General features: G+C 37.6%; 1 protein-coding gene across 1 annotated transcript in view; it reads left to right on the top strand.

Moving 5' to 3' along the window:
* Positions 1 to 14,530, top strand: part of Adam23 (ADAM metallopeptidase domain 23) — a gene marked incomplete at its 5' end in the record, with an annotated part of 203,716 nt that overhangs the window by 139,961 nt on the left and 49,225 nt on the right. The window contains 5 exons of the mRNA XM_004626726.2: positions 5,114 to 5,185; positions 7,700 to 7,863; positions 9,414 to 9,498; positions 10,470 to 10,560; positions 12,815 to 12,863. Of these exons, the coding sequence (XP_004626783.1) occupies positions 5,114 to 5,185; positions 7,700 to 7,863; positions 9,414 to 9,498; positions 10,470 to 10,560; positions 12,815 to 12,863 (461 nt within the window). The remainder of the gene's footprint in view (positions 1 to 5,113; positions 5,186 to 7,699; positions 7,864 to 9,413; positions 9,499 to 10,469; positions 10,561 to 12,814; positions 12,864 to 14,530) is intronic.

Below are 14,530 nucleotides of genomic sequence, written 5' to 3'. Positions count from 1 at the left end.
TTTCTCTTCCAGGAGATTTAGTGAGAAACTTCATACATTTTCAACCTGATAATTTTAAATATCTGACATATATTTGAATGCATTTATTTATGTTTTGGGCATTGCAGCTTATACTCAGACCCTTATGTAGGCTAAGGAAGTGCTCTATCACTGAGCTATGTCACCAGTTCCCTTGAATTTATTTTTTAGCCTTTATAAGTGATAAACATTTAAATAAACTTATCTTCACCTTATATTTAGTAAAATAAGACCCTTCTTGAACTATTGTTTTACATATATAGAAAACATATAATTATACTATATAAATCTATGATGAAGTTACCTTAATACAGTGCCTTAGACCACTCGGCCATGCTACCTAGCTGATGAAGTTACCTTATTGAGACTTGCACCTTTTAATTTAAAGAAATACATTTTTAAATAAATTGCGTGTCATAATTTATTTTATTATACTTGTTAAAATGAGTGAGAATTGGCTATAATATATTCATCTGTCTCTGAAGTAGGAAAAAATACTATAGTTTGTACTAAAAAATTTGGAGGGAGAAATGTTAAAAAGTGAAAGAAAAAAGAAGATTTTACTTTTGAGTGCCAACAGTTCCTAAAGTAGGAAGAAATTACCTAAGGTGAGTCCTATCATTATAAATTAATGCTGCTTCTTGAATAGTAGAATTATGTATATTCCTTTGTTTAAAGGCCAAGTTACTGTCTACTAAAGTCCCAAATAAATGAGTCATTTAAAAAGATAGTTTCTTCTGAGAGTTTAGAAAAAGTCCTTTTTAGAGGTATTCTTTATATAAGGTAAGGATAATATTTAAGTATAATTCCCACAAGCCACCAAAGGTATAGTAAATCAGAACAAACATCAGGACTTAAATTCAAATGCTGGAACTCTAACTCAACTAAAGCAAGAACTAGCATACCTATTTTTTTTTTTTAATGTTTAGGGATTTGCTGTTGGGCTTTAGAATAATTGTTCCACCAAGAATATTCATCTTACAATGTTTATACCATATGACAGAGCATTTGTTTCGCTATTACTTTTGGGTTGAAAATAAGTTCTAACTTCCCCTTTTTTCAAAATGCTGATTTCTTAAAGACTTTATTTACTCAGGGAGTGAAAACAATTTGTAAATTGTTTTCAGTGATAAGAAAATGTGAAGGTAAGTTTTATCCTAAGTGGAGATTGCACATTTTTCTTTATTTGCAAAATTAGTTCTTATTCATGCGGGAAATAGAAACATTTTACCTACATTTGCATTCAGGTTTACCTCTGTAATTTAGAGTAACCTAATATTGGATGCCTGAAAAATGCACATATTTTAAACAAGCATAACATTATGGGTGCCTTTCAATTAGGAAGAAAAATCTCTCCATTTTGTAGAAAGCATCTTAGTGTCTGGCAGGCAGAACCTAATTTGTAAACCAATCATAGCCTTGATAAGAGTCTGAAAACATTTCTTTGAGTCTCTTAAGCTAAAAAAATAGATATTAAAACATTATCATAATAGAGCATTTTTTGAAAGATTTTAAGGTACAAAAAGCAGGTCTTTTGCTTACATTTTGGCTGCATTCTTAAGTGTGAGCCAATAAGCACAAACTCTTTAAACTTATATCTCACTGCGATTTCCCTCATGTAAAAACCATTATATTTTATGCACACCTAACAAATTATAAGCTGTCATTAATAATCAAGATTTGTAGAGAATATGCATAAACTATTTATGGTAATACGGATTTCTAAATGCAAGGATTTCTCTCCTGTCTCAACGTAGAGTAGCCTTTGAATTTCAGCTATGTGATCTTGGGTAGGTTACTTTCAGATACTAAAACTCATGAAGCAATGAAGGGTAAATATTTGTTGTAGAAGCATTTCTAGGCAGTCCTAGGGCTAGGTGTTCATTTAAGTGGTGCTTCAAGTTAATGTCTGGTAATCACTGTTCTGTCCTTACTCTTTCAGCAGTGAGGCCACCAGCTGCTCTTTTCTTGTAAACAGTTCTCCCATCTCTCAGCTTCTGTGACATAAGAGCTCTTGAGTCTCACTGGCTATTTTATTTAAATCTTTTAAATTTGATTGCTAGAATTATGGGAGTGCCTCATCTCTTGGTTGGGCTGTTCTCTTTCTGCTTTCTCTTTCTGATTGTCAACTCTCAGGCTCAAGTCTGTAGGTGGTATCATGACTTTAAGCTTCCTACCTTATAACTCTAGTCTTAGAGTTTCACTCATGTGTCCAGCTGCCTGCTTGTCATCTCTACTTCAATGCTGAATATACACCTCATATTTAAATTTCTAATTCAGAGATCTAAGTTTCTACTGTGGGTTAAATGTGTCTTCTAAAGTTCATGAATTGGAAACTGAATTCTCAAATCTGTAAGTTAATGGTATTTGGAGGTAGAGTTTTTGAGGAGTAACTAGGAGTAGATGAGGTATGGAGGGTGGAACCACCATGGTAGCTTTAGTGGATTTTATGAGGTTGAGCTTGGAGCTAGCATATGTGCTATTTCACTATGCTTTTCTCTTGGCTTTTTTTTTTTTCTGGAGTCGGAGATTGAACTTGGGCCCTTGTGCTCACCAGGCAAGCACTTATTCTACTGAGCCATCTCCCTGGCCCTTCCCTTGGCTTTTCATATGATTTTGAATGGCACCATCAGTCTTTATCCAAGTTTAAAACTGAGACTCCCCATTTATTCTTCTCCTTCATCATCGTCCACTTCCAGTAGGCCAGCAAGCCTCGGGAATCCACCTTCATTGTGTTTTTATTCTCTTCTCCTTGAAGTTGCTCTGCTACACCATGTTTCACCTGCAGTATTGCAGTATTTTCCCACCAGTCTTTCCGCTTCCATTTCTGACCCACTCTGATTTACTCCCAACCCAATAGGTAGACTGCTCTTTCCTAAAAGAGGATCAGAGACTTAAAAAGTACAAATGTAAAATAAGTTTTTTAAAAAATCACATTTTAGTAACTTTTAAGTGACCTTATTAACTTTATATTTATAAGCCATATTTTTAAAAATTATTATTATTATTGTTATTATTATTATTGTATTTAGTACAGGGTCTCACTACATAGATTGGATCTGTAGTGACCCTCCTGTTTCAGCCTCCCAAGAGCTGGGATTATAGGCACTCGCCACCACTCCCAGTCTCAATTGCTGTCTCAGTGCACCCCAGGGGCAGGGCTGGCACGGCACTACGGGGATCAAACCCCAGCCGCTGTGTCTGCTTAAGCAGGTTGTTTAATCTGCTGAGCTATCTGGCTGGCCCTACAAGCCGTATTTTGTATGATCATTACAGTATATAAAAGAAACTCCCACAAAGAACAAATTAAAACTGAGAAGCTAAATAAAAGTCATCTTAATATGTATATAATAGTAGTGAACTAAGATAGGTGTCAGCTAATATTTTTTCTTTTTGCGATACGTACATTTTAACATCAAGATATTAAAAGAAAATCCTTTAATATGTTGATGTTAAAGGTACTGAAGTGGCATTTAGTGCCTTGAAAGTGTCGTGCAGCCACTGCCTCTGTCTAGTGCCAAAATGTTCTCATTACCCTAAAGGAACTTAATGTAGAGACTTTTGCTTTCGTTCTTAAAAGGTGTCTTTGAAATATTTCAGCTTGTAGAATTTTATAGGCAAACTGAAATACTGAACTGTTTGCAAAAACTTTGTAATTCTAAGTTTAAGAAATATTATGGTGCCTAAAATAATTTAGATTAATATGATGTTTTATGACCTAGTCCTATGTATACAGTGATGTGTAAGTATTTTTTTTTCTTTTTAGTTTTAAAAGAACAATTTTGGTCAAGTTATGATGCACAGTAATAAGAATAATACAAAACAATAATAGTAATGTGATACAAATAGTTTTAAATTAATGAAGGCTACTAATAGCACATATTAATCAACTGATCACGTGCCAATCATAGGTCATCAGTTTTCTTTGTGTTAACAGGTAGACATTAGCTATATAACTATAAAGCAACTCTGTCTAGAAACAGTCATGAGAGTGAATGACATGAAAGAAGTCTAACAACTTCATAAAATAAGGATAAATAAATGAGAAAAAAGGATATAATTTTCCAATTTAGCAAAATCCTGAATATTTAAGAAAGTTACAGTTGGGGAGATAGCTCAGTGGCACAGAGCCTGCAAGGGCAAGACCCTGAGTTTGATCCTCCGTACCAAAAAAAAAAAAAAAGAAAGAAAGAAAATTTGAAGGTGTAGTGTAAATGTGAATTGGCTTGTTTTCTTTTTCCTCGGTTTTAAAAATCACCAAAAGCTCACAGACCTGTAGAGGGCGTCACTTTCTGTGGAGACTTGTGTTTTCAAATGGCCTCTTTGAGGCTTATTGAACAAAGTCCAGGACTCCTAACTAGAAAAGCCCCATAGTCTTCTGACTGTGTGTGTAGTTCTGTTTGCTGAACATTCTCGAGTCTCAGATTTCTATCTCCAGCACAGTAGCAAAGCAAAGCAAAACAAGAATGATCTTATTTATTTAATTTTCTTAAATAATCATAACCGGTCACTTGGGATCAGCACACTTCATTTTCCTTCTGTTTCCTGTTTGTTAAAGGCTTTAGTGGCGCTATTCCTCTGAAGGAATATGCTAACCGCAGGGCAGATGCAACCTATGTGTTGGGCAGCATCCAGGGTGCTGTGTAAGGAATTTTCCTGCAGGGTGTTGAATTTAAAGTGAGGAAGATGTGCAATGGAGACTTTACTTTGGAGCTCAGCCATTTTCAGTGTGTGAAATGCTGCTTCAGTGGAGACAAAAGAGTGCGCTGGAAGCTATGAAGACTGAGTAAAAAAGTGACTTCTGAAGAATAATGCATATCATACAGATTCCAGGAGGCCCTTTCCATTACTGGAACACTGTGGATGTTTCAGATAGGATTTTTGCTGCCTAACATGAAGAGGGTTTGTTTGTTTGTTTGTTTGGGATGGGGAGGGCATGGGAGAGCACCATGGTATCCATTGTGGCACAAAGTAAACTCTGTAGTTTTGATCGTCCTTTCTACTATTGCTGAGGGATTTCTGCTTTTACAGAATTTTGAAATTTACCATCAAAGTAAGCTTTGCCAGTGACTGGTACATCTTCTTTTTCCTTCAGTATAAGAAGCATCGCTCTTCTCATGCACATACCAACAACTTTGCAAAATCTGTGGTCAACCTTGTGGATTCTGTGAGTATCCTGGTTCTCTTCAACCCATTTTTTTTTTTACCAAGATGGTTTATATCTCTAGCTCTGTCTGCTCACTTGTTTCGCTAGCTATTTCTGAGGTAAAAATAGCAATGCACTACTCTAGTTCTTCTAAGAATTTATAACATAGTTGGTTTCAGAGATAACAATATCCTTAGCGTTTCAAGAGACTGTTGAGTTACTCTTAGAATTCTGAGGACTCATTGGCTTTGCTTCTTTGTTTCACATTTATATTTATTAATTTTAATTTGTAAATATTACAGGATGCAGTGTTATAATTTGATACCTATATACACTGTATAATGATTAGATCAAGGTTAGTGATATTTACATCTCCTTAAACATTGAAAAAATTTTAGTAGCACTAATTGTGTACCATGTTTCTAGAAAATATGCAGAACATTGTTACCAGAGCCACAAGGGGGACAGAAAATAATGGAGGAAATTAGTTAGCAAAAGACTGAAAGTTATATTGGCAAATACTTTGTTAAAAGTAGTTTGGGGGCTGATGAGATAGCTTGTAGGACTAAGAGCCTGCTTAGGCAAGCAAAGGGACTGGGGTTCAATCCCCAGCACCACGTGCTGCACCAGCCCTACCTCCCGGGCACACTGAGCTGGCCACCAAGTCTGGGCGTGGTGGAGCACGCCTGTAATCCCAGTGCTGGAGAGGCTGAAAGCAGGAGGATCACTATGAGTCTGAGTTGCATGGTGAGACCTTGAAATAAATTAAAAAAAAATAGTAGTTTATCTTTTCTTATACACAGGATCTTAGCAGGAAAGCATAAATAGACTGAGGCAGACTATATTTGGGGAATAAAGATAAAATGCTTCTTTAAAGAATGCAAATTTATTATCTTAGTGTTCCATAGTGGAATGTTTTGGACTTCTTTTCTAGAATGGTATAGTCTCCAAATATAACTAATGTGAAACAACAAAATATCTATCTCCTTCTAAATTTTCTAACTGCAAATCTTTACAGTTACAAAGAGTGATTGTTAAGGTTTCCTTCTTTTCTCCTTCCTTAGGTGGGAACTCCATAGATATGAATATTATATATTATTTTCAATAATATATTCATAATGATTCAATAATTCAATATTTGTTATTTAATTAACAAATTAAACACTACATATTACTTTATATATTCTAATATAAAGTGCTGTTTTATTAGCTGAATACATTTTTATCTATCTATTGAATGTTCCCTTTTAACTGAAAAAACCCATTTTATAACTTGCCAAACACCTAAACGGTATTTATTTACTCCAAGGAGCTGCTTTCTTTTCTGCATTTTAAACAGCCCCAAACCACCAGTCACGTAAATATTCATAACATGTTTTGTTCACCAGCATATGTTATGTGCTTGGTACGCACAGCTGAGCAAAATTATAATAGAAGTGGATGTGCATAGAATATTTAATAGGAAGTTAAGATTGAACCTCTGAGAGCCAATTTACATCTGGTTTTATTATTTTTTCCTTAATTTCAGCTCTTGTCAATCTTAAAAGAAAGCTATAAAGCAATATAGAAAAGAGAAACTTAAACACAGCTTTTCTGCAAAAGCTGTTTACTTGCTAGCACCTCTGTGTTAATCATTTCAGCATGGCTGAATAGAATCACATCTTCCAGAGTTTAATTTTTGTTTCATGTTATCTTATAAGGTTCCAAAACCGACTACTAATTTTTAAAAGACATTATACTTAACTCATTTTTGTGTAAAGTCGTTATGGCTTCAGTTTGATTTAAGCATGCTGAGAGTCCCTTTTGCAATGTGTTCAAAGATCACTCATTGTTTTCTTAATTGGTTTGAAAATAGGACAGGAGAACAGCAGTCACTGAAATTGCTTAATTGTGTGAATAAATTAGTTACTGGCCCCAAAGTAGAGGAGAGCTGAAAGCTACCAGTGTAAATGCTGTGAGCGACGCCACCCTGTGGGCAGGTGGGGTGGGGAATAAAGACCTGCTCTTTCCCTCATGTGACCTTAGATCTGTGATTCTCTCTCTCTGTGTTATTTCACTCTTCATATATCACAGGCAAACCAGCTACGTTGTCTGGTGAGCTGCTCCAATCCTGCAGGAGTAACTGGCTGCATTGCTCTTACAGTCAGTGTAGGCGGCTCCATCCTGTGACCTCATGTGAGGTTTAGATAACCTTGCTGAACCCATTTCACTATGTCTTCTATCTTGATCTTGACATTGTAGCTTTTCTACTGTCTGTTGGCCCTTTTAAGATCCCGGGCTACAAGAGGTGCTGTCCTGGGGTGGAAATAACCTTACAGGAGAACATTGAACATGACATTGAATTGTGTGGCTGTTCTTTCTTTTTTACTTTTGCTTTTGGAAAAGAGAAAGGAGAAGAGAGTTCTCTCTGATGAGCTAATTCTGGCCCCATGTTCTCTCACCTCCCCCTTCCTGTCCTTCCGCTGACTGACTCACTGATCGTGCATGTTTGACCCAGTGTTTTCCTCCTGCACCTGTCCTGTTGTCTACCCTCAGATTTACAAGGAGCAGCTCAATACCAGGGTTGTCCTGGTAGCTGTAGAGACGTGGACTGAGAAGGACCATATAGATATCTCCACCAACCCTGTGCAGATGCTCCATGAGTTCTCCAAATACCGGCAGCGCATCAAACAGCACGCTGATGCTGTGCATCTCATTTCGTATGTACCTGTTCAGGCTTTTATTGTAGCCTTTGCTTTGGCATTTGTCTTTAGTCCCTTAGTTAAGTGACATACCAGAAAGTAGTGACTTGAACAAGATGGCCACCGATGCACCTCTGCATGTGTAAGGAGATTGAGGTGGATTCCAGTGCTGAGGTCCTGGTGCTGCTATTGACTGTAGGAGAATGAAATGCTCAATCTGAAAGATACCTGGGACAAGTTCATGTTCTCTAAAATCGAAGAATGAGTTTTAGGAACAGCGGAGGTTAAGAGCAGATAAATTTATTGAGGGAAATAGTGCTTCTGTCTGAAAAAGAGACAGAGGGGATCTGAGTGGGTTGCCCAGGAATGTGCCTTTCCTTGAGATTTTTATAGAGCAAATCCACAAGATGAGGTGGGTCCAAGGTGGAAACATGGAGATTCAAAATGTGGGCATGAGGTGGGGCAAAACTATGGTCAACCGGTAAGGTTAAAAGCATAATTACTCTGGCATAATTGATTAAATCAGAATCAAATGGGGAAGCAAGTCATACAGCTAGCAGGCATGAATATACAATGGGGTTTTTCTGTAGGGTGTTGGGTTAGTGTCTCCCTGGCTTTTTCAAGATGATTGATACCTCTTTAGAATATCAATCCCTGAGGTTCATTCCTAGGGAAGTATGTGAGTGCATTGGTTTAATCTTTTGTCTTGAGGTCTGGCCCCAGTTGGGACTGCCTGTGCCTTCCACAGTTGCAGGTTATCTTGTCTTCCATATTGGATCCTTTGAGGGCCCAGCCCTGTCTGTCTACCTATAATATTTCTATCTAACTCAGTTGTGTACAATGTTATGGCCATGAGCTCCACCTTCAGAAGATGTAACTCCAGGTCCAGAGTCACCTCACTATCTGGGATGCCTGCACCCTAATCTTCATTACTGGCAAGGGAGGAGTGAGACAGAATAGCAGTTTTACCACCAAATCATCTGTTAGAACTCAGTCACATGACCACACTTAGCTGCAAGAGCTGCTGGGAAATCAGTCTTTCCAAAGGACCATTGAATCCAGTTGAGTTTCCATCACCTAGGCAAGGGGTGTACTGTGGTTTCCATAAGCTGTTCCCTGCTCCACTTACAGTGAAACTGTTTTCAAACATCCCTCTGAGCTACACCAATTCAAGTACTCTTTCCTCCTTTCCATTTTACCCTTTATTTTCTTTTCTCTGTTTTTAGTTATCAATTTATAATAATTACTAGTTTCTATTACTACAAAGTAGCCGCTAGTAGAAAAAGGTTCAAGGGCTAAAGTCTGTTCATCTTTCTGTCCTGAATTCCTGTGTCAGAGTATGGTGCTTCCTTGCTCTTAGGTAATGCTTATTGATCTGAGGTTAACACATTAACTTAAAGGTATTTTCACAAAATAAATTTAAATGTCTGTAACATACAGTTTTTGACTTCCTAGAGAAGAATAATTTGAGACCAGTCAGTGCAGGATAGTGGTTGTGTTGTGGGAAGGTTTATGTAGTGGGCACTTGATTGGGTTTGCTTACAGCATTTTTATTTTTTTTTCTTAAGGCGCGTGACATTCCACTATAAGAGAAGCAGCCTGAGCTACTTTGCAGGTGTCTGTTCTCGCACAAGAGGGGTTGGTGTGAACGAGGTAGATTTTATCAATTCTCTCTAAGTAGAGCTTTATGTGTGCAGCTGATTCCCTCCTTCCTTATGACCCAATTTACATCCTTCTCAGGCTTGCTTGGAATGAGGACATCGAGAATGCAGCTTGACTGGCTTACATTAGCAAAGAGAAGCCAGAGTGGTCCTCTGGGTTTATCGTAGTATTGAGAGTTTTACATATTTATCAAGGAAATACAAGCCAGAAATCTATGCAAGCCATGGTCACAGACATTAGATTTTTATAAGCTTATTTTTTTTGGCGGAACTGGGGATTGAACTCAGATCCTTGCGTTTGCCAGTCAAGCGCTTATCCTACTGAGCCATCTCCCCAGTCCCTTTATAAGCTTATTAATCCTTCCCTTAAATAGTTTTTTTAAAGTTATAGCGCTCTTTTACATATTAGATTTACCCCTTTAAGTAAAAGAATTCATGATACTCATGTTTTTTCTCTTTATAACCAATGCTTTCACTTGAAGTTTTCTACTTGCCTGTAGGATGTATTCTAAAAAACATTTCTTAATCATTATTTGATTTTTAAAATAAACATATTTATAAAGAAAATTTTTGTTAGCAAGAACACCTAAAATCCCCAAGCAACTCTATTTTAAATCCTGGTTACTCCTATAACTTGTATCCTAGTAGCTATCATTTGTTGGAGACTTCCTTGATGTATTTATAATAAGTTGAACTTCCTGGTTTGGTGTAAGTTGAACTGGAGCACATCCTTTTGTGATTTGTATTTTGTGTTTCCATGTCAGGGCTTCAGCCCCTGAAAGGTACCACAGGGGAAGAGGGCTTATTTGGGAGGGAAAAGTGACAAAGAGAAGATTGCGTCTCTAGAAATTTTGAGGCTTTACTTGGGGAACTGGGGTGATACATGGTGACAACTAAGGAATAATAACTAGCTTTGTGCACTCTCTCAAATGTTTCCCACACACTTTCAACTCTGAAAACCAGTATGGTCTTCCAATGGCAGTGGCACAAGTGTTATCGCAAAGCCTGGCTCAAAACCTTGGAATCCAATGGGAACCGTCGAGCAGAAAGCCAAGTATGTACACTGACCTTCTGACTTTGTGTGCCATTTTGTCCCTACAATGCATGTTCTGTCAATAGTTTTCATTCCTAAATCATCATAGTTTAATTTTATAATCCTTCCCTTAAACCATTTATGAAATGAGAAACTTGAAGTACTTCTTAATCTATTTGGGTTTGAAGAAATTTTCCTTTCTAAATCCATGAAGTCATACCCAGTTTCTTAGTCTGTGAGTTAGCTCTTTCTCACATAGCAGAGTGTTGGGGTGAATAATGCCTCCCTGGGTTCTAGCCAGTGAGCATAGGCACAAGACGCTAGACAAGATTCCACACAGGAAGTGCATATTTGAACTCTAAAGTTACCCACTGCATTGCAAAAAAAGTTAAAGTAAGTCCCTCTAGACCATTGATGGTGAACCTTTTAAAGCTTTCAGTAACAGATACCTCCTGTGGCATGAGAGCTATCAGTTTGCTACCACTGTCTGGACTGTGGTGCCCCTGGATCTTTTAAAGTTGGGGTGAGTGGCCAAGGAGAGAATTCTCCCATGGTGCATGGACATGTACAAGAGGAAGTCCATACTGGAGCCCACGAACTCCACGCAGTATAAAAGCAGGAAGATTGACTATTGGTGACCTGTCTTTCATTAATCAAAGAAGATGCAAAAGCAGGATTGATTAATCCAGTGGACAAAGTGTCTGTGACCCATGTAGTTTTAGAGGCCCACAAAAATTTATAATTTCTTTTAAAATTAGAAAAATGTTCATACTGAATTACATTCCTTTTTATGGCCACACAGTAGCAAAATGTAATTTTTAATACATTTCCATGGCAGAAGGCAAAGGTACCTCAGGTCCATAAATGTCATAGTGTGATCTTTTGGAAAGGGAAACCACATTCACTCATGTTTGCTTATATTATGTACTAAACTAGAAATTAAGTGGAAGTCTCTCCCTCTCTGTGTAAATATGAGATGCTGGGAGTAAAGCTTTCTCTATCACTGAGTCCTCCTCAAAGAAGAAAAGGAAAAAGGTTATTCTACATTTTCTACTTTTGAGGCCCGTAATACATAATTATGGAAATAAAACAAAATGTACAACCATGGGCTTTTTAATTCCCTTTACATGTATTACATGATCAAGCCCAGAGCTGTCATGAGTGTCTCCAGGCATCTGGCAAATACCCACTAACTTACATTTTCTAATGTCTTCTCAGGGTGTTTGCTTTCCCAGGAAATACTGTTCCACAGTAAAGGGGGGTGTATAAAGTTTTGTCAGCTGGCATGGATACCTTTGAATCAGAAAATATCGTCACCAGATTTATAGCCTTGTTTGACCATCCTGGAGGGCCATGCTTGGGTTACTGAGTTGGGTGATGGAGTACAGTGAGAAGTTGGATTCATACCTAATGCCTCCTGTAGTTTCTTCCTTTCTATAATTCTTTATTCCTTTGTGAATTGTTTGTTTAGCTATTTCATTACTTCCAATATCTTAGTTTTTTAAAAAATCACTTAAAAGTGTTCTTTTAAAAACATCTTTATCTATGATAGTAAAGAGAATAGGAAAAAACAAATGAAAAGAAAGCCCATCAGACTATTATTTCAATCTCTGGTAGCAACATTAAGTTTATAGTTACTACTTAGGTGATTACTAAGTAGTAATAGACTACTTCTATTTTAGATTCCTCTCGTGAGACATTTTAGAAGAATGTACTCAGTTCTCTAGCTGGGGCTGCCTTTGACTCAAGAGAATTCAGTCTCTTTTGGTTTGTTCCTTTAGAAGGACTTCCGTGATAACTGGGTTTGTCTGAGCACGGAAAAGCATCCTGGGAGTGAGCCCCAGAGCCATACTGCGAGATGAGCAGAGAGCCCTTGTTCCCATTTAGAGGTGGAACCGGGAGACTCAAAGAGACTCAATGTCAGTCTCTCAGATGGTAGAACTTAGCCCGGCACTGGCATTGCAAGCTCTACCCAGGGTCCTTCTCTGCACACAGTTCAATAAGGGGACTCACTGAGTTGTCCTTGTCGTAATGAAGACAGCCGTGATTTTACTTGATGCCAGCTCTTTTCTTAGGTACAACTTACACTTCTGTCAAAGATGAGGAAAGACTCATTTAAATGAAATATGTTCTGCTCTGTGAGGCCTTTCTTTCTGTACCTGTTTGAGGTGGAATTGGTAATAAAGCACTTTTTATAGAAACTATGATGCAAGTTAAAGATTGACTTTTGTTACTTCCTTTTTCCTCTGCTGCTTTTATGATTTTCTTGGACCAGAATGTGACTGCACAGAGTCCTGGGGTGGCTGCATCATGGAAGAAACAGGGTACGTTTTTATTTACGCATGCATTTGATATATGCCTTTTGCAAAAATTGCCACATATAACTAGAGACACGGTCTCTTGAGTACTGGCATTTTAGGCTAAGGATTTAATATAAATTCAATAATTAATTCTTTGATATTTTAGAACTGACAGGACTAATTCACTATGTATTTTAATTTCTTTTTAGTTAAGGTTAATGATCAAAGTAAAATGTATTATCTACTTCTCCTTAATCCTTAAAAGCAGCACGTTACTAAATGCTTCTAAGTTTAAGAGAGGCATTAAATTTTTAGTACACTCAGAATTTAAAAGTTGTTTGCTTACCTGAAGCAGTAAGTGAAAATCAATTCAGTCATCAATTTACATTTTAAGGGACTTGTAAGTATATGTGTTTACATTAATAAAAATTGTGCTATACTTATAGGATTCATAATTTTTTTTTTTTTTTTTTGTGGAACCGGGGATTGATCTCAGACCCTTGCACTTGCCAGGGAAGTGCTTATTCCACTGAGCCAACTCCCTGGACCCTATAATTTTTTTGAAAAAATAAAATCAGATTTATTGTGTCTAATCTTTTCATGGTGGGCATTTGAACATTCACTCACCCATTTCCTCTTTTCATTTGTAAATACTTCGGGCCTTCAGTGAACTGAGGCCTGGCAATGTTGCCCTTTCCCAGGGAGTGCTGGTCTATGTGATCTGCTGCTACAGGCTTGTGAACTGTACTACCTGCAGTAGATGGGATGGGTATCCTTACACATGTGCCTCTCCTCCTCCTTTGGCCCATGCTGGATAGCTGCACAGTACCTTGGCAATTTCTGGTACTGTCACAGTCTCTCTGAGCTGGGTTGCGTGAGACCTGCACCGACTCGTGTAGAATCCCTTCCTTGTTCTTGCACTAGAGCCTCCCAGGAGTCAGTCCAGTTCCTGGGCAGAAGAGGGTGGGCACCATCTGTCATGTATCTCTGGGACTTTAGAACATTTTCCTAGAAACTCAAACTCCTACTTCCATGGTTGTGTGACTTCAGTTCCACAGTTCAGTTGCTTATGGCACCTTCAGGCTTCCTGAAAGCTGTTGTTGGAAGGCAACACCATTTATGGTATTGGTTTTATAGGGATTTGCCTTGTCTTTGAAATTCTCAATGTCTAAATGAGGTTTTGATCTGACTACTCATAAGCTATTAAACATTGAGTTTAATCCCAAGTACTATAGAAAGAGCCTATTTAAAGTTACAGTATATTTCCTCAAGTGTACATTTCTGTTTAGTTCTTATAAGCTATCTCTGGTCACTGTCAATAGTGGTTGGTTTACTTTCATAAACTATCATCATATGTCACAATACATAATACTATTTAGATTATATCCTGGAATAAGTGGCTCATCATTTTTTATGTGTTTAGTACAGGGTCTACAGGGTTTTACTACCTAGATCAGACTTGTAGTGATTCTCCTATTTTCAGCCTCCCAAGTGCTGGAACTACAGGTGCCTGCCACCATGCCCAGTCTCAATTGAACCCTCACTGCTGTACTCTGTAGCCCATCACTTTTAAATCAGATATTATTACAAATATCCAATATAAATCAGTGTGTAAAATTCAGCTGACCATGTGTGTATTTGAATTTATGAATGAGGGACTTATTCATAGGATTTTAACCTAGTTCTGTTTT

The sequence above is a fragment of the Octodon degus genome, unplaced genomic scaffold (assembly GCF_000260255.1).
Source record: "Octodon degus isolate 3935 unplaced genomic scaffold, OctDeg1.0 scaffold00016, whole genome shotgun sequence".
Lineage (NCBI taxonomy): Eukaryota > Metazoa > Chordata > Mammalia > Rodentia > Octodontidae > Octodon > Octodon degus.
The sequence above is the reverse complement of the archived record's forward strand: the minus strand, read 5'-3'. Positions and strand labels throughout refer to the sequence as shown.